Below are 19,418 nucleotides of genomic sequence, written 5' to 3'. Positions count from 1 at the left end.
TGCTTCCAGTCCAACACTCTCTCCCGCTCATGACCAAAGCCTGAAGTTATGTTGTTGCCTCTCCCACTCACAACCTATTTCTTGTTGCTTTCAAGTGCGTCATCTGGGTATTTCCGCACTGTTTGGAGTGGGCGGCGACAAGTTGCACCGCAGAGGAAAAGCGAAGGGGTGCAGCTGCGTCAGGCAGGCCAAAACCGGAAACAGACGAATATTTTTCCTTCAAAATAATAGCGTTTGTTGATGAGGAAAACAAAACATATGCAACCAACATAATGTCATAATTACTTTAATAAACTGTTTAATTTTATATTTTAATACAACTATATAAGTTATCGCTAATAATGTTGTAATTTTCTACATATTGTCGCTGTTTCCTGAACAGTGTTGTTACCATGAATGTGTTTTAATTAATCAGTTGTGTTAAAGCTATTAAATATAAAAATGTCAAGCACTTTAATGTCAAAATATCCTTTCTCAGTAAAAATCAAACACTTTTTAAGGGATTGGCATTGATATTTTCGACACAAATTATAAGAAATACATTTTTAATGTAGTTTTAATAGTTTTTGAACTACTACATAAAGTGTACTGCTTTTATTTAAAAGCAAGATTATTGCTTTTGTTTTGTTTGGCTTTTTGTAATTTATTTTAATTGAAATTACGCATTTTAATAAATTGTTTCACATTATTTGTATTATTATTATTATTATTATTATTATTATCAAAGACTTCATATATAAGCATATACCGTGTATATGTATTCTTATTAAGTATATTAGTTAAATTTTCTGATAAATAAGCAAAATAAATGAATGGAAAATGCAAGCAATTAATGAATGACGTTGTGATGAGGACACTGGAGTGGACTTTTCGTGTGCAGCAGACGTGAAAAGTGAAGTCACCACATTGTCTGTGTACTACACACACACACACACACACACACACACACACACACACACACACACACACACACACACACACACACACACACACACACACACACACAAAACAAGGCGCTATTCCTTCACTTTTACCGGAAGCCGTGTGCTGCGTCGTCCAGCTTCACTATCTGTACGCTGTCGTACACAGATGTGGGTGGAGCGGAGGAGGCGACAGAACAGCAATGTCAAGAAGTTTTTCCGAGTCCGCACTGTCGTGTATGCGGCTTATTTTAAGCTGAAAACAAACAAACAAGCAAACAAACAACAGCTAAACAGAGGTGTCGACGGAGACGTGGAAGTCGCACTCGGACACACAGCCATGGACGGTGAGTGGAACCGGGCTCCCTCGCTCGGCTTGTTGACTCGGTTCAGACAGTGGAGGTGAAACTGTACAGGGAGTTGTTTTTGCGCACGGGGGAAAGCCCCGCTATCACTGGGTTTGCGCTAACCGTACAGACGGTGAGCTAACGCACAGTTAGTTTGACAGAACTCGTGCTGCCTATCTGTGCCATACGTGATGTAGCGTTGACTGCGTGTGTTCCACGGTGTGTCGTTAACTCACCCAGCAGGCGTGAAGCGACCAAACAGTGTCGCGCTGCCAGGAGGCCCGTTGGGTTCGTCCACCTTATGGATTTCCCCATAGACACTGACAATGCCAAACCTCGTCCAGAGATCTCTCAATTTACTGGTCATCTGTCTTTCTATGGACACACGTAATAAACAATGGATATTATATAATCTCTGTCATTGTTAATACATCCTCTTGACTTCGGCCGACATATAATCCACCAGGCAGCGTTCGTTTCAATCCAAAACTATAATATTTAGGTCGGTCCACGCTGCTCGCAACCGCCCACCTCCGTTTTAGTGGACGGAAATGATGGCAGAGAACCATCATTTCGTGCAAGCTGCAGTGAGACACGGACTGTGAGACAGAGGAATGCCGATGAGAAGAGTGTCTTGTGACGATTTAGAAACTATACGTGTTTCTACTTTATATCGCTTTTACCTTTGTCTGCATGCCAAACAACATTAAATAGAAGGCTTTTATAATGGACATCATGTATTTTGATGCATTATTTATAGGTTCTTCCATATCGCAGACCTTTCAAAAATAGATTGACAATGTTGATAGATGTGATTTTTTTTTTAATTTCCGTGTATAAAATATGGAAAGCAGTAGGACAGTGAAATTAATAATATAAATGAATAAATCCAATTCACAAAAAGTCAACACTATGTGACAGCAGTGAGGCCTTTGTTATGCAATAGGAGTGAGAGTGACTCACACACACCAGTGTCTGATATTAGAGCATTAAGTGATCTGTGAAGGCCAACTTGTGGGAGACACTTACTTTCACTTTCACAACATCTGGCTCAGTAACTAGGATGTCAATCAAATAAATAGTCACTTATAGGCTCTAATGCTTTGTCTAATTCCAAGATCCATATTCATTTGCATTAATCCCACATCACATAGCTATAAAAGTAATTTCATCCACTTTCTATGAGTTTGGTCTGGGACTCCGGCATGTTACAACTCGGAGAGCTTTCACATGGAACACGTCCTACAGGCTGAAGGGTGGAGCTTTGGCCACCTGATCTTGTGTCACACCTCGCCGTCCTTCTATGCATCTCAACGGTTCATTCACCTGAAACTAGAGAGCTGCCTGCTCCTCACTTACAATGGAAGCTCACTCGCAAAAACAAGGCGGGTCATTGGACACCGATACTGCACCCTGCCCGTCGACATTGTTTGCTTTTATTCTGCGCTTCTTTTCCTGTTTTCCGCGCCCGACAGGTAGTTCATGGCGAGTCATTCCATCCAGCCGGGAAGCCCTCGTGTCTCGGCACCCTTTGACCCTCTTCGGACGCTGCGCTGTCTAGTAGATTTCCACCCAGACCGCGGCACGAATGACAAACTGTTGCTAAACCACAAATATGTGCTGAAAGCAGCTGCCACTGTATGCCGTGTGTCGTGCAGTGTGGATGGTGAACCGCTAATCGCTCTAAAGACTTTGACTAAGTGGTTGACATGTCTTTTTGTTCTGTGTTCTGTCCACCACAGGTGTGTATGGATGGGGCCTGCCCCCACTCACCCAAGGTAAGAAGCAATTTCCGGTAAATTCTCAGTGTTCTATATGAACCGGCGCTGGACGTCACGGGTAAACATTTCAACAGCGTGTGTGCCGATGGTCAATGAAGCAGCCGTTCCTGTGTTGACACACGGATTCGAGAGAAAGCGGGCGGCGTTTCACAATCTGGGTGCTGTGTTTGTGTACGTTCCAAAATACAGGGACGCCTCAGTCATGTCCCATTCTTCTTCTCTCGCAGTCCAAGCAGCGAGCCCCTTCATAGAGATCATCGAGCAGCCGAAGCAGAGGGGGATGAGGTTCAGGTACAAGTGTGAGGGCCGCTCAGCCGGCAGCATCCCCGGAGAGAAGAGCAACGACACCACTAAGACCCACCCGGCCATCAAGGTGAGATTGAGCATGTTTTCTAGCTGTGGTCCATTTAATGCACACCAAAAAAACAAACAAATCCTCACTTTTTTTTACCATATTGCTACTATAACACAATACTACTCTGCTATATTTGATGTTTAAAAATATACATGCAGTGACTCAGGAGCAGATCAGGGCTGAAGCGTTGCTGCAACCAGAACCTCAGATTTTGCACTTTGTCTCTAAAGGAGTTTATCAAATTGTTAAAATATTCTTTTTACAATTCTCTGACACCTGGTAGACAAAATGATCAATCTGTTAATTAAAAATAAAACCTGGCGTAGTATTTGATTATGAATGTTAAAAAACAACAACGTGTTAATTACTATTAATTATGTAAACTAGTGAGCTTTAGAGGTCAGGCTAGCTGTTACTTTTTTTCCCTCAAATTTGTTTCTTACTATTTTTATTATTACTATTTTTATTATTATTATTATTATTATTATTATTGAGTTGTTTTGTTGGTCTGTCATTAACATTTTTCTTTACTTTATTTTTTGGAATGTATGTTTCAAATACTTTTATTGAGAAGATTATACATACTGTATGTTGTTGTGTCAATTCTCATTTACATTTATATGAAAGATTCATACAATTGTATTGATGTACATTCATAAATATATATGAAAGAGATGAAATAATAATTAAAAATAGGAACATTTTCAAAATAAGATAAGTGTGTCTTTTTATCTTCTTTAAGCTCTCTGCTGTCCCACACACTGTTCTCCTGGCTAGCTGCTCAGCCCTGTTTCCAGTCTTTATGCTAAGCTAAGCATCGACAGCCTCAGCAAGCACCTATTCCTTTGAGGGGTCTTATTTTAAAATACCGTTGTAGCTTGTAGAAGCTATCCCTCCATTACAACGTGGAATAAGAGTCACGATACGTAGCAGAAAATGTCCCTTTTTGGAATCATTCGAGTGCGACACATTCCTCCCTTCAGGTGAACAACTACAGCGGCCCGCTGCGCGTCCGCATCTCGTTGGTGACGAAGAACACGCCGCACAAGCCTCACCCCCACGAACTGGTCGGGAAAGACTGCAAACACGGCTACTACGAGGCCGACCTGCAGGAGAGGCGAATACACAGGTAGACTGGAGGGGGGGGGGAATTCAGCTCCACTTCAAAACAAGGTCGCGTTTGTTTTCGATAAGGACGGCATCATTTTTGGGAGGTGACGTGTTTACCGTCGCCTTGGTTAAAGGCTGGATTTGGAGATGAGTAAAACATTAACAGCGTAACCCCACCTAACGACGAAGCAGAGTTTCCCTCTGCTCGCTTTGCTTTGTATGACAACCAAAAGGTAAAGAGGTATTATGGTCTGTAAAAAGAAAGCACAAAGCACAGCGACAGACGAGACCCTTTTAATTACATAATGTTTAAACTTAATATTGCATCATTTAACCCGTGTATCTGAGCTGTGTTTGTCTTTATCATGTGTGAGGAAGCTCAAACAAACGGGCTGTACTGCCCTTCACTGCCAGTATTGTGACACAGAGGGATTAAGTGCTCCTTTTTATATTACTCATCTGTTTTTCACATTGAAAAAATGTGCTATAATGCACTGATAAAAGGTTAGAATAGAGCGAAATGACAAAGATGTCTAGTGAACATTGAGGATACGGTCTTAGATGATAAATACTGATCAAATAGTTGTTGTTTTTAACAAGTTTATATTATTGTATGTCTTGAACATCATGTGTTGGTGGTGTACTTGAAGTCAAGTATTTTTCCACTCGCAGCAATGTACCGCTGTGGACGGGAGCTGAAGCAAAACCAATTCTAGACGCATAAAGAAATGAATATCAGTTGAAGTGGAGGCTATATTTAGCATATTTTCACCGCTTCATCTTGCCGTCAGTCAGCCCTTTTAGACAGGAAACTGTCAGAAACTCACGCCATGTGTTTTGGCCACAGTCGTGTGTTTGATTTCACCCTAAAAGAAATTTGTAATTCGTAATATCAAATTAGAAAGTACATGCAGTAGGTTTCGGTCTCTTGGTTTCGGTCTTATGCTGTATTTGCTTTCAGTTTTCAGAACTTGGGCATTCAGTGTGTCAAGAAGAAGGATGTGAATGAGGCCATCACTTGTAGGCTGCAGACCAATAATAACCCCTTCAACAGTAAGTGGTGGTGCAGGAAGAGGAGTGTGCGACACAAAGCGCTTTCTGTGTCGGCCTTTCCCCGCTGAATCTATTCAGTGTGTGAAAAGTCAATGCGCCTTTCGGAGAGAGACCCTTCAGTCCCACTCAAATGTAAAGACCGTTATTTCACTGAGCTGCTGCACACATGTCTGTCAGTTACTCAATGACTTTAAAAAAAGAAAAGAGAATTTGAAAACCTGCGTCATTATTTCACGTTTTAAAAATATTCTTCAACTAGCTGACTAACTTTGCGGTAAACATTTTTTTGTTAGCTTGATTTAACTGGCAAGGCTAAGAAACTAGCTTAAAAAATGTCATAGATGCTATTTGGCTAATGTCAAGCTAGCTACTCTGTCGTGGATACATTTAATGGAGAGTGTGATATCTTCACTGTATAATCGTGTCTGTCTATTTATACACGCTTGTTTTTAAACCTGTAGCCAGTTTAGCTTTTACCTTTTGCTGTGTTTAAGAACTAGCTAACTGGCTAGTTAGCATTAGCAGTGATAACCACTAAACACACAGCGGAGATAAAGCAGTGAAAGTACCGGAAAATCTGACTGATAACCCGCTGGATTTTCAGCAAAGTGAGGTTTATAGTTACAGTTACATTAACAACAGGACGTGTAATTTGTCACTGATTTTAAATACTGATGGCCTACATAGGACAGGATGCCGTGCTCTGCCAGACTGCTGTGTTTGCCTGATTGTGCACCCCGCCCTTTCCTCCTGCAGTTCCCGAGGCGAAGGTGTGGGAGGAGGAGTTTGACCTGAACTCGGTTCGGCTTTGCTTCCAGGCCTTCATCACTCTGGCTTCAGGGGACCTGATTCCTCTGGAGCCGGTGGTATCGCAGCCCATCTTTGACAACAGTGAGTGGGCCACACACACACACACACACACACAAGCACATATCCAACATGGATTCTGTGCCCTACTTTTACTGGACTTTTTTCAGCTGATAAACCTGTATTGGATTTCTATGAAATACCAGTAGCTGTGTAAGCAGGTTCCCACTCCAACCTTTACATCTTCTGCAACCGTCAAATCCCTCAGACACTCTTTGTTCCTCTTTGCGTTGGAACCTTTTTTGTAAGCTTTAAGGTATTTACAAGAACTAACCTCAATCAGATCAATTCCTCTTCAGTCGCTGAGCGCTTTTAACTCAAATGCTTACCCAATGCACAGCTCTATTTAGAGATGGTGCACAGTATAAAGAATGTATGCTGTTGCCCTGAAGTCATTTTCAAAATATAACGTTTGCAACGTTTTAGAAAGTTGAAATTAAATGAATGTGAAATATCTTCACCAAAACATCTTGGAATTCCCTGCACATTAGTGTGAATAATTGTTTCCATTTCGGAATGTGATATCCTCTATTCAAATTAAAGCCTGGCTGGCTTTTACAAAATGAGCTGCAGTCATGATAAATTCAATTATCATACTTTTGAATTCACAGTAGACGAAGTGAAGCAAAAGGCAAACTGCTCAAAGTCATGAGAAACAGTAGAAACGGCTCCCAGTGCGTTTTATGAGCAAACAGAAAAGACCAGTAAAAATGAGTTATACAGAGGGAACCATCATTCTTTTGGCTGCTTAAGGTCTGTGATAGTCGCCGCCCAAATTCCTCCCCATTTCAAAAGATGTCTGGTGTAAATCGAAAGCCTTTGTGCGGTATTAATTTGTGTCTCTATGGATTCACGAATGCTTTTTCTGTCCTAAAGGGGCCCCAAACACAGCTGAGCTGAAGATCTGCCGAGTCAACCGCAACTCTGGCAGCTGCAAAGGAGGGGATGAAATCTTTCTGCTGTGCGACAAAGTGCAAAAAGGTACAACAGGCCTGTACTGTGTGTGCTTTGGTCAGAAGTACTGATATAAAGTATCTATTGTGTGCTTCAAAATAGAACCCTGACTCTCATATTAAAGTGTACTACATCCGGTGATTACCTTTATGGTTACAGTGGGTTTCTATGTTCTAGTGGAGATGAGGAAATAGTCATGAACTACAGTAAAACATTCATAGACAATTTCATTCTTCACAACTGCAGTTAAACACATTGTGGCGTGTGTGTTTGAGCCTCTTTTAACTAGTTTTGGTTTCCTGCCCGCAAACTCTGTTTCACTAGCTGCGGCAGGAAGCTGTTTTTAGCTAAAACATTTTTTAAAAACCCTCTAAAAACCTAGCATACGCTGTGTGTCCAGCACCAAACAGCAGGCCGAGTTAGCAGCTAGCGTTTGCTAACATGTTCAACATATCTTCATGTGGTAATGATGCCACAATTGTGTTTTCAGCTTGATTCTGTGGCCAAAAGGGGAGAAAAAAGAATGCAGCTTATACATTTCATATAAAATCAGTATGAAGTGATACTTTTGGCCGCAGCTACTGTTGCACTTGTGAGGTTTCGTTGGCGGTCACAGCATCTGCCGCGTAGTGCAAAGCAGACACGTTGGCTTCCGAGTGAGTTCTTTCACGAACCAAAAGCTTTTCTTCCTCTATTCCGCCGTCCACTTCTCGCTTTTGCTACTTTCTAATAAATTACGAGCATGCCACATGTGTATCGTGACAATGAACCGCCTCCCACTGTGTGCGTGTGCCTGCTAAACGTGAAGGTTTTGGCAGTGCATCGCGAAGTTAACAGCCGAAGGATTTCCTGCTGGTTGCCGTGACGCCGACAGAACTCTTTAATCCTTCAGCCGCCCTGCGCCGTGTGAACTCTTTCTCTTCCTCTTTTTCAGTTCTTTACAATATCTCTTATCAACGCTCACTTCCAATTTCTTAGTAACAGTCACAAAAATAGCAGCGAAAAAAAAATCTTTATCAAAGCGCGCACAGATTTCAAATTCATTTATTTTTCCCTCAGTTATCTGAGGATTTATTTGGAGGAGTTGGTTTTTCCTTCTTTCTTGACTGAAAGACTGCTGCTATTATGCACCAGGACTTGAGGGTGAACACATGAGCTGATAACACTTAGTATCAGATAAACTCAAGCTACAAAAACATGTTTTTGTTACTGTAATAAAGCTTTCATTCTTTTATGTTACATTTTCCTCATCAAGCTGACGTTTAACCGCACAGTATCTTGATTACTCCAAATCTAAGGTGACTAAAAATGGCAACCCTATTTTCTATTTCGGCAACCAAAACCTGAGGTCTGGTTGCCAGCGTGGCAACCAATTTGAAAGGATAGTATTGCGCTCTAAATGTCCCTTTTCCTCCCTGTAGAGGACATCGAGGTGCGCTTCTTCCAGGACTCCTGGGAGGGGAAGGGCACTTTCTCCCAGGCTGACGTCCACAGGCAGGTGGCCATTGTGTTCCGCACACCGCCGTACCGCGACACTAACCTCAGCGAGCCCATCAGAGTCAAGATGCAGCTCCGCCGGCCCTCTGACCGCGAGGTCAGCGAGCCGATGGACTTCCAGTACCTGCCGGCCGACCCAGGTGAGAGGCAATGGTCCCGTCACTCCGTATGATGTCAAATAAGCTACTAATGTAAGCTTCTCCTGAGGATATTGAGCACCTGAGAGAACCCCAGTCTAACTGCGTATTAAATATGACCCCTGTAGATGAATACAGGCTGAATGAGAAGAGGAAGTGTACAGGGAACATGTTCCAGAACCTGAAGCTGGGGCCCATGCTGTCTAGTGGTACGTTGATGAGGGGTTTGTTTTCACTCTCTTCTATACAGTATTTATAATAAAGTATATAGATGAAGTGATTTTTAGTTGAAATGCAATGTAACCATGTCCGTTTTGAATTCAGTGTCCATGCCACAAGATAGACGGTACATAAGCCCGGCAAGGAGGACCGTCACAGCCAAGCCTCCATCAATGAATGCACAAGTTGGTGAGTCCGTTTGATTGGTCTTAAAGACGTAGAGGTGGCATTTGAATATGTGCAGCAATATAACTCTGGTCGTGTGTGTGTCTCCGGCAGCTGCAGCGCCCCCTGGTGCCAGTGGAGCAAAGCCACAGCCTTCCTACTCGTATCAACCGGGCCAGCTCTTCTCGGTCCAGACCAAGGTCGAGCCCTCCATCTCCGCTGCAACTACAAACCAGACGTGGAGGATCATGGAGAGCCTGAACCTGGGCCCCCAGCCCAAAGCCACCCCAGTGCCCACCTTTACGATGAGCCAGGCGACAGCCCCCTGCTCCTCTACCATCACGTCCACTGCCAACCAGGACTTCTCAACCGTCAACCTGTCAGACCTTCACCAGTTCTTCCCCAACCTTTCCTCGGCCATGGCCCAGGAGACGGCAGCTTCTCAGGGGAGCTCGGCCTCCTCACAGACCGGCATCTCCTTCGCCCTCCCAAGTTCTCAGTTCCGCGTGGACGCACCGCTTGCGGACGACGATATCCCAGAGTTCCCTAGCTTTTCCGAAGCGCAGGGCCAAGGTGCCCTGGACAACCTGAACATGGATGACTTTGAGGATCTTCTGAACCCCGTCCTCATGAACGTGAGCGGAAACGGCGCCTCGATGTTGGCGCAAGCTTCGTGTCAACAAGCCGCCCCGCCCAGCTCTTCTACCGCGGCCCACAGCGCAGCGTCCCAGAACACTTCTGACCCCGCCAGCCTCCCAGGAAGCACCTGGATGAATTACCCCAACAGCATCGTCAACCTGCTCCAGAACGAGGGCATGATTGACATCGCGTCCAGCAACAACAACCACCGGCCCGCTGTGCTGGACGAGTTTGACGAGTTGATGTCCGCTGACGAGGACCGTCTCATTTCCATTTTTAACAGTGGCAGCCAAGCTGGGTTTGTTTCAGGACACCCGACTTAAAGTGTGTCCAAGGGATTTTTTTTTTTTTACGAACACATTTACATAAACCACTCGTATCGGCCCTTTTAATGTTCGGAACTTAAAGACCTTTTTGTTAGAAAAGACAAAAAAAGAAAGAAGGTGGATCTAATAGAGCTGTAAGAGGCAGAATGTAGCAAAACTGCTCACTATAGTGGCCTATAGATACACCAGCAAAGACTCTTTATGGTGTCCAATTAGTGGGTTTTGCCCGGTCTTTATATACAGTTTCACTGACAAATGATAAGATCAGGATCAAATGTTTTCCTGTGGAACATGTACTCATCATTTTTGCCGTTTTTTTAGTAGCTCCCATCAGTGTTACTGTGATTGTCACTCTGAAATGTGTACGTTAGGTCTGCCTTTTGATTTCAAACAAAGCGGTTGGTATTCTCAGCAGGTAATAGGTCTGAGGTCAGTCTATGCAAGTAGTCCCGTTGTTCTTGTGATTTAATATTCCCCATGTATTCCTTTGGAATGTTTTCTGAAGGTCAGCAGTAACTGACAACCTTCTCATACAGGTGCCTTTGTTGAGTCTCAACAAAATGTAGTAATGTGTTATGAATCAAATGAAGGTCTACATAGAAGTTATCAAACAAGCAACATTTAGAAGTACATGCTTATAGCAGAGAAGCTCGCGGAGCTGTATCAGATCTTGCTTTTGTGTCTGCAGAATTTCCTCCGTTCTCTTATCGGTTCTCCAGTTATTTGGTGAATAATGGCTGCAGTTTAACTCCTAACTGTTTCAGACCTGTAGGTCAATTCGCTTTACTCTGTAGGAAAAGATGCTTCCAGATGAAATAATGCTGTTTTGTACTGGTGTGATGTAAGCTGATTATACTATATGCCTTCTTGCTGTAATTATTCATTCTGTCAAAATTCCAAAACACTTTTCTTGGCAATAAAAAGCACAACATATTAAGATGGTCTTCTAAAGTAGATTTTATTTGGCAACTCTTTCATGGTTTCATACAAACCAAAAAATAAAGTCTAACAAATGAAATTTGTAAAAAAAAAAAAAGAACATTTCCTCCGTGCATACAAAGGATTTCTTCCATCAGGTAAGTGTGAACAAAACATCAAGAACACAAATACTTCAACTTGTGAATACAAGATAATCAATCAAAAAAGAAGAAGTGAAGTTCAGGTCACTTTGGAAATATTACGGACTGAAATTAGGTTTAATGTATGTTTGTTTTTTTTGCCAAAAGGTAGAACTTCAGATCAAAATTCAACCACTGACTTTCAAAACCCTTTCGGTCAGTGAGATGTCCTGCACAACCCAGCTCATGGGATCGCCAAGTGCCTCTCCGTTTACCCGTACTCCAGAACTATCCTCCTGTTCTGACGGGCTTATGTTACTTCTAGATTGGTGACTTTGTTGACAATGTGGGAACGCCGGGGTACACGCTCGAGGTCAAATTTGCTCTCATATATGGTTGGACACAGTTTCCAGCGGTTGTTTCGGTAGATTCCCAGGTATGTGTACACGTCCGGCTTGTATGTGAGGGAGCATTTGACCCCTGTGGCCCGGATGACGTTGTCCAGCCTTATCACCTCGCTCTCGTCGGTGAAGTTCTGGTTATAGGCACAAATGACCTGCTTGCCCTCGCCCTTTGGATTATGGGGACTGACTTTAACTAGGGAGATCTTGCCATCCAGGGCTGCTCTGGCCACACACTCCCAGGCGTGGTCCAACTTGAAACCAGAGTCCAAGTGCATCAGCCATTTGCCCGAGAGCACTCCGTGATTCAGGGCCAGCTCCTTCACTGTCTGGAAGCTGACAGGCCGGCCGCTGGCCAAAAGTTTATCCCAGCTCTCCTGGAGACCCGTGACATCCCCAGTGCTGGGGCAGTGGTTCAGGCCCAGCACAGCGATCCACCCCACAGGACTAACACCACTCTCCTCGTCACCAAATCTGTTCACTTGAGAGGGCCCGTTGCTCTCCAGCCAGCCATCAAACTCGGATCTGGGCGTTCTTCTCGAGTCAAACACAATCCAGGGGTCCATGTCTGCAGCCATGGCCTCAGCAGCATAAGTCTCTGCAGCAAAAGGGGTCACCACCTCTCCGTCTCCAGGGGCCCCTTCCTCCTCCATAGTGCTGTCAGTGTGGGGCTATTGAACTAGTCCTGCAACGTATCCTGTAGAAAGGAGGGAGGTGTTATGTATTAAACTCGATGTTTAAACACAGGCGCATACTCTGTGATAGTTTGCGCTACTTCTAAATCAAGGCAAAAGTGGACAGCTGGATAGTTTGCGGATCTTTACTAGCGCTGCTAATGTCGCCTACTAACGTTAGCCTGCCACATTAGCAACACTTGTTCAATAGCTAGCGTTAACGTTTGTCTATCGCGTATTATTTTACAAAAAAAATAAATGTCTATCCATTTCGTTTGTGTCTTGTCTACACTTGACATGTGGCTAAACCCGTTTTGAATTGCCAGGCTTCAGCCTAATTGTAGCTAGCCAGCTAGCTAGCCATATTACCAATCGTCCATGTTCGTCTTTTTGACTTATAACTGTTAGCTGTTTACAGCCAACTGTTGCTCACACCTAACGTTCTAACAGTAGAAATTATGGCACATTGGTCGCAAACTTCGGCCGCTGAGGCTTAACCTACCTGTGGATGTTGGAGTGAGTTGTTCTGTGTTGCTCTTCCGCACAAGCCGACTGCGGTGGTGAAGCTAGCCGTCGTTTGGTTGTATTGCGCGTCTATTCGTGCAATTACGGTGCCGTTAGCGGCGCAAATGAATCCTCACGATCACACATCCGCAGTATGAAAGAGTTTGAAAAACTCTGTCCAAATACTTGTCCGACAGTTTAACTTAATAACTTTGCCTATCGACTAATGTTATGGTGAATCACGTACCTCGGAAATTAAACGTCTTAGATAAATTCGGCACAGAAATAAAGTAGCATAGTAGAGTAGATTTGTTAATTACGACAAATTAGGTTTATTTATTCAAGCAGCGTTAATATGAGATTGAATCTACAATTTACGGCATTTAACTGTTAATTACGTCCAACGGCTGCTCTTAAATGACAATATACCAGATTCCCCGGGTATATGTAACCGCAAATATGCAAGCACTTTATTAGTTAATGTTCATTTTGTGTAGTTATGAAATGAAACCGTGTTACATTATTTGCTAAAAAAAAAAAATAACGTAATTCTACATTAGACTTTTAGTACAAAGTTGATCCAAACGTGACGGCGCTGTGACCCTGCGGAACTACGCTGACCTGCCAGGCAACGAGTGACGACGTGCTAACGAGTTAGCAGGGTAGCTATCGCTATCTAGTGTGTGCGCGGAGGAGGTGATTTATGTATGATATAGACCAATATTCCAGTATATATTGCATTTTATTTTAAGTTAGCCATCTAAGTGATTTAATTATGCCAAGCAAAAAGAAGAAATACAACGCCAGATTCCCTCCGGTAAGTCTAAACTTGGCAGAACCGGTGTTACGACTGGGCAACGTTAGCAAACTGTATGAAGGAAAGCTAACTTGTCTAGCTAGCTCTACTGGGATTCGGCCTACTTTGTTGCCCAGAGTGCTAACAAGCTAACTAACAAACGCATGTCTTTACTACTCAAATGTAAAATGCACTAGTGTCATTATGCCAACGTCGTTGATTTAATAAACTGGCCAACTTACTTTGCACCCCAGAGTTAGCTATGGTACATTTGAGGCGTGAGACGTAAGTTAGCTAGCGGGTCCACCAGTTATCGTTGTTTTTAGCATGCCGAGCTAAGTGAAACTAACTGCTGTAAATCTGGGCTATCTGTTTTCGAGGTATTCACATTGCAAACACTGTAGACTGTCTCATCAACACGCCGGTAGTAAATAGTTTTAAACATTCATGTTATTAAAGTCGTCGTATGATAGCGACGATTCAGAAACGTGTAGTAGTTCACTGTATCTTGTTGTCATGCTAATTTAGTTAGCGAGCGTTGAGTTTCGATCCATAAATCTGTCTTAAAGTAGTATTTTTCATATGACGTGTGTGTCTATGTATTGACAGGCATTGTACAAACACAACGAACATACCACTGAACCCTTTTTCTCTTTACAGGCGCGGATTAAGAAGATTATGCAGACAGATGAAGAAATAGGCAAAGTTGCTGCAGCAGTACCTGTTATTATTTGTATCCTTCCTGCCCAAAATCTCTTCTGTGTGCTTTGAATTCACAAAATGAATTTATATGAACTGCACCTTTCATGTAGCTCTGACTGTAAGATGAAACAATCACTTGACTAACCAGTCAGTTAACAATGAATCAACTATTTAGTTTGATAAAGCAAGCAAAACCTTTGCTGGTTGAGGTTTTTCCAATTGGAAGATTTTACTTTTTTTTTCTGAATTTGAAATCAATATCAAGAGAATATCTGTTTTGGTTGTGTACGAGTTCTGGATCGGCGCTCTCTCGGGTAGTATTTCAAACAAAGAACACAGACCTCCTGCATCGTAATTTCCTTAATTTAAGATGTCAGCGAGAGCCCTGGAGCTTTTTTTGGAATCATTGCTTACAAAGGCCTGTCAAGTCACCCAGTCTAGGAATGCAAAGACGATGACAACGTCGCATCTGTAAGTGTCTCTATTTGTGTGTGTGTTGATAAATGATCTGCTCTCTATTGCAACGCTTTGGAGTTGGACTAATTTGGGATACAGCCTCTGCTCAGTTCATTGTGACCGACATACCACAACCATTATTGTCAGGCAGCTGGGAAATAACAGGAAATCATATTGAAGTTATTTGATTTTGGACACGTTGAGCTGAAAAGATGCTCACTTCCTTAAAATGAATATCGAGCCTCATTTACCTTTTTGTCTGTGTGACATTTAGACTTTTTAGTCGACTCGGAATGCATGTACATCTGTTGAGAAAGCGCTGTGCTCATCTAATAGTGTGTGTCCACAGAAAGCAGTGTATTGAGCTGGAGCAACAGTTTGACTTCCTGAAAGACCTGGTTGCAACGGTGCCGGACATGCAGGGCGAGGGGGAGGAGAACCACACGGAGGGGGGGGGAGAAAAAGTCCCACGCAGGTTTGTCTCACACACACACACACACACACACACACACACACTCACACTCATGCACACGGCAACATGTATTTATTGACCCTTTTACTGTCAACGTTGTCATATATGTGTGTGCATGTTGGCAACGGAAGTAGCGTTTTGCTCCAGACGAGTTGAATTGAAACTGTTTCCAGCATCAACATGTCTGGTTGTCAGAAACGGTATTCCATCAGCGGACTCGTGTTCTACAGAATTCCGACAGGATCTCAACCGTTTCAGTTCAACAGGTGTTTCGGTTCAACGAGTGCCCGTGTTAACTGGAGACATTCAGACGAGTGCGTCCGTGGTTGCTCGTGGTGACTTACCTTTCATGGTTGTCGTAGATAACAAACAGTGACGAGTATGTATTTAAAATTGATCAAAGGCTTTTTCAACAGCTGCCGTCGCTACGAGCAACCCGAGTCACCAGTTAACACGGTCACTCATTACACCGAAACACTGGCGGCGACTAGCGATTCAACTTGCCGACTGATTTGGAAAGTCAATTTGTTCAGGTTGCATTGGCCGTCTCTGCGGGTTGATGCTCTTGCATAGCTTGACAAGATGTCGCACTCCGCTGTCAAATTCCGTGCGCACGCTTGCGTACCTCGTCGTTGTTTACGGACCGTTGAAGGGTCTAAACAGTTGAACAGACAAAACACTGTAAAGACGACTCGGGTAAAGTCAGATCTGTTCCACGTGCACTGCTGGTCCAGGATCAAACGGCTGATATTGACTCATTAATCCTGTTGATCGCTTGATTTGTCAATCCATACAGTCATTTGTGATAAGCGCATGCACCCACATAATTAAGAAGTGAATCACTCAACAGGACTCGACTCCTTATATGGACTCGAGGAGAGTCATCTTGGCCTTTTCCAGGAACCGCTGCTGCTGGAAACGGAAGTTGACCAAAGCCATACGTTTGTCATCCTGACGACTTTTGACCGTGTCACTGTTTTCTTTTTGTTTGGTGATTGTAGATCGACTGCAAGAAAAGGCAAAGGAAGAGAGAGGTTTCACTAATTATTGAGGATTGTAGAGAAGAAGAAGCAGGATTGACTGTTAAATCAAGCGCCGCAGCTGAATTGAGGCGCAGAGCCTGGCAGATAATTACACACAGATTAACTTCTCCTCACTAAAGAGTGGCAGATTCAATTTAAAGTGCTTGTACGCTCCTGATATTGAGACGCATTAGTCTCAGCTGCGGGAGCGAGGCATGCGGAGACGCTGTGTGTTTGAGTAGAAAGAGCCGAACGTCTTCACCAGCAGTATTGACCACATCAGCATTGTGTCTGTTTATCTGAAAGATGCACATAACTTTTTGTTCTTTTCCGTTTTTCCGACCCCAGGGGTAGAAAACCAGGGTCTGGCCGTAAGAATGGCGGCGCTGGTTCCAAAGGCAAGGACAAGAAGTTGTCTGGCACAGAGTCGGAGCAAGAGGTGGGGGCGTGTTTACCAGTAGCTGTCTACAGCTTTACAGTTCTGACTTTCTTTTTTTTTTTGGAAGAGCACAAATTGTCGTCACACGCAGGAGGATCTAGTTGAACTCCACACAGTTCCGGTGGTTTGCGTGTGTTTGAGGTCGATGGGCTGACTGGTGTGTTTGTTGTTGACGGGAACAGGATGACTCTGAAGACAGCGAGACGGACGAGGACGAGGAGGACGGCTCTCAGTCCAGCACAAACCTGCAGGCCGCATCCAGGTTCCACAGGTACGGACCCGGACCGCGGGCATCGAGAGAACGTATTATGTGATACATATAACGTATTATATTTATGTGATCATTGCACAGGTTGAATGATTAACAATGCAGCTTTCTAGGCATTTCAAGCAAAAACACACACACACACACACACACACACACACACACACACACACTCTTCTATCTTCAAGTTTCAACTCACTGTTGCTTCATTGCTTCATCTTGCTCAGGAGCAGAATGACATAAATGAATAAGTGCGTTTACATGCACCAAATATTACGTTTTTTTTGCCCATATTCAGATACAGACAATATTTCTAATAAGCTGTGTTTACACGGCTAATAAGTTTACCACTAATGTTCATGGATTAACATAGAACGACCCCATGCCGCACCGTCACCATCCAGCGTCGACGCCACCGATGACGGGTGTCGACGCCCTAACACGTCGCTCATCACGACACAATATGGAAAAGCGTAACGGCAGGATTCCATTTCATTCCTTCAAACACCTTCCTGAAAAGGTTGTCGTTGAGATGTTTGCATATCCAAAAACCTGTTGATAGTCAAGTCCAAGTCAGTTCATTATGCTTCAAAGTCGGCGTGTTTCTTCTTTCCATCCAGCGTTTCCTTTGGGAGTCCATCTCTACTCCAACTTTGCAAACTATTGGTTTGTGTTCAACGCACAGAGCTGTAGAGTGTTTTTAATTTGATTGACTCCTAACATCACACCTCTGTCCACCCCCACAGCCCGAACGCACCCCCCCAGTACATGCAGATGGGCAGCATGGCCCCCGCACAGCCCCAGGGCGGCATGGCCTTCGCCCCCCCTCCCCCAGCCCCCGAGCCGCACAAAAACGAGGACGACGACGACGACGACGAAGACTATGACTCTTAGCTCCCTCCTCCTCCTCCTTCCACGCCAATCACACACACACACACACACACACACACACACTCTTCCAGCATTATTTTCGATTTCTTAAGTTGTTCTTGCGGCGGCTGCTCTCAGCAGAGGAGGGAAAGACTCTTCATCACGCCGAAAGAGAAGAGGAGGAGCCGTCGCAGGAGACCGAAAACTGGTTGTACATTATGTGTTTTAATTTTCTTTTCTTTTAAAAAAAACAAAACAAAAAAAAAAGTTTTTATTTTATTGTAGAGGAGAATCCAACGAGGATGTTTTTTAACGAGTCAGTAGTTCTATTTTGACTATTAAAAAAACCCGGCAGTCGTCACTATTTTGGCCGTGAGCCCCCGCAGACAGGATAGGTGTAGTTTGTGTTGCCTTGTAGCTTTTTTCTTTTGGCACTTTTCTTTCCTCCTCAGTTCCTCCGTAGTAGACTTATGAAGTCGAGGTTGGCTTGGAAACAAAAAGCGCTCGATCGAGCCTCAACACGGCCTTCAGTGAGTCGATCGGCGACGAAATGCTGCTGTTCAGACGCGTACTTCCCGGCTTTGTCTCTCCAGTTGTCAGGCTGCAACATAAACAGGGAAGCAGGTGTATTTTTACTATAGGTTAGCTAAACCACAGCTTTTGGGAATTGGTTTCTATTTTTAATTCACGTTTTTATCAAGAGAACTGTAAACCTCCACGACCGCAGCCATGAAGTCACCCACATCACAGGTTCATGATTTACACTCTGCTTGTTTCTCACGCTGTCGCAGGTTATTGCTCCGGCAGTTGGATGTTGTATTTTTCCTCTTTTTTTTTATACGACCATTAAATTAACCTGAATTGCCCATCAGAAGTATACTGTGACTCTTGGACCATAACTTTGTTTTTAAAGTTGTTTGTTTCCTTTTGTCCTCTCTCATTTCTATTCTGCCCCCCCCTCCAACTTTTGAGTAAATTTATCTTTAACATCCCCCCCCCCCCCCCCTTTTAGATTGTTTTAAATGTATCCATTGAAAACAGAGACGGGGCTCCCATTAATGCGTCGGTCTCAGTATGAAATGTTTCCGAATAGACGGTTGAAGTTGACACTGTATTGTAAACTTTTAACATTCTTTTTATTTTGTATGGGTAAAATAAAGTTCATATTTCAATTATAAAAGAGCAACCCTTGTTTGGGCTTGTTGTGTTCTCCGTATCAGAGATGAAAGGCTTTCCACATCAGGCACATCTGCACCGGCATTCCCTGTTAAACACAGTCCCTTTGTTTACCAGAAGAAAAACTCAATCCGGCTTTCTTTGAGGAGAGACATTTCAAAGTGCTTCATCTTTTTATCATCTCACAGAACGGAACTCCTCCTCTGTAGTCCC

The 19,418-nt window shown here is 43.6% G+C and overlaps 3 protein-coding genes across 3 annotated transcripts; 2 read left to right on the top strand and 1 right to left on the bottom strand.

Annotated features, from left to right (window-relative positions):
* Positions 1-1,090: 1,090 nt before the first annotated feature.
* On the top strand, positions 1,091-11,307 carry rela (v-rel avian reticuloendotheliosis viral oncogene homolog A). Its single transcript, XM_068713626.1, has 11 exons — positions 1,091-1,267; positions 3,010-3,045; positions 3,276-3,421; positions 4,387-4,532; positions 5,475-5,566; positions 6,323-6,457; positions 7,310-7,414; positions 8,809-9,024; positions 9,150-9,230; positions 9,346-9,429; positions 9,520-11,307. Exons 1-11 carry the CDS (start codon positions 1,261-1,263, stop codon positions 10,365-10,367), a joined length of 1,896 nt encoding a protein of 631 aa, XP_068569727.1. The 5' UTR covers positions 1,091-1,260; the 3' UTR covers positions 10,368-11,307.
* cunh11orf68 (chromosome unknown C11orf68 homolog) lies at positions 11,304-13,113 on the bottom strand. The gene is made up of 2 exons (XM_068713628.1): positions 13,006-13,113; positions 11,304-12,526 (listed from the first exon to the last, which is right to left on the bottom strand). Exon 2 carries the CDS (start codon positions 12,480-12,482, stop codon positions 11,739-11,741), a length of 744 nt encoding a protein of 247 aa, XP_068569729.1. The 5' UTR covers positions 12,483-12,526; positions 13,006-13,113; the 3' UTR covers positions 11,304-11,738.
* A 527-nt stretch (positions 13,114-13,640) lies between these two features.
* On the top strand, positions 13,641-19,211 carry drap1 (DR1-associated protein 1 (negative cofactor 2 alpha)). The gene is made up of 7 exons (XM_068713625.1): positions 13,641-13,824; positions 14,464-14,536; positions 14,883-14,976; positions 15,311-15,436; positions 16,804-16,894; positions 17,077-17,165; positions 17,906-19,211. Exons 1-7 carry the CDS (start codon positions 13,783-13,785, stop codon positions 18,051-18,053), a joined length of 663 nt encoding a protein of 220 aa, XP_068569726.1. The 5' UTR covers positions 13,641-13,782; the 3' UTR covers positions 18,054-19,211.
* The last annotated feature ends 207 nt before the right edge of the window (positions 19,212-19,418 follow it).

The sequence above is a fragment of the Cebidichthys violaceus genome, unplaced genomic scaffold, assembly GCF_023349555.1.
Source record: "Cebidichthys violaceus isolate CVI_PGR_0920_01 unplaced genomic scaffold, fCebVio1.0.p SCAF_19, whole genome shotgun sequence".
Lineage (NCBI taxonomy): Eukaryota > Metazoa > Chordata > Actinopteri > Perciformes > Stichaeidae > Cebidichthys > Cebidichthys violaceus.
The sequence above is the reverse complement of the archived record's forward strand: the minus strand, read 5'-3'. Positions and strand labels throughout refer to the sequence as shown.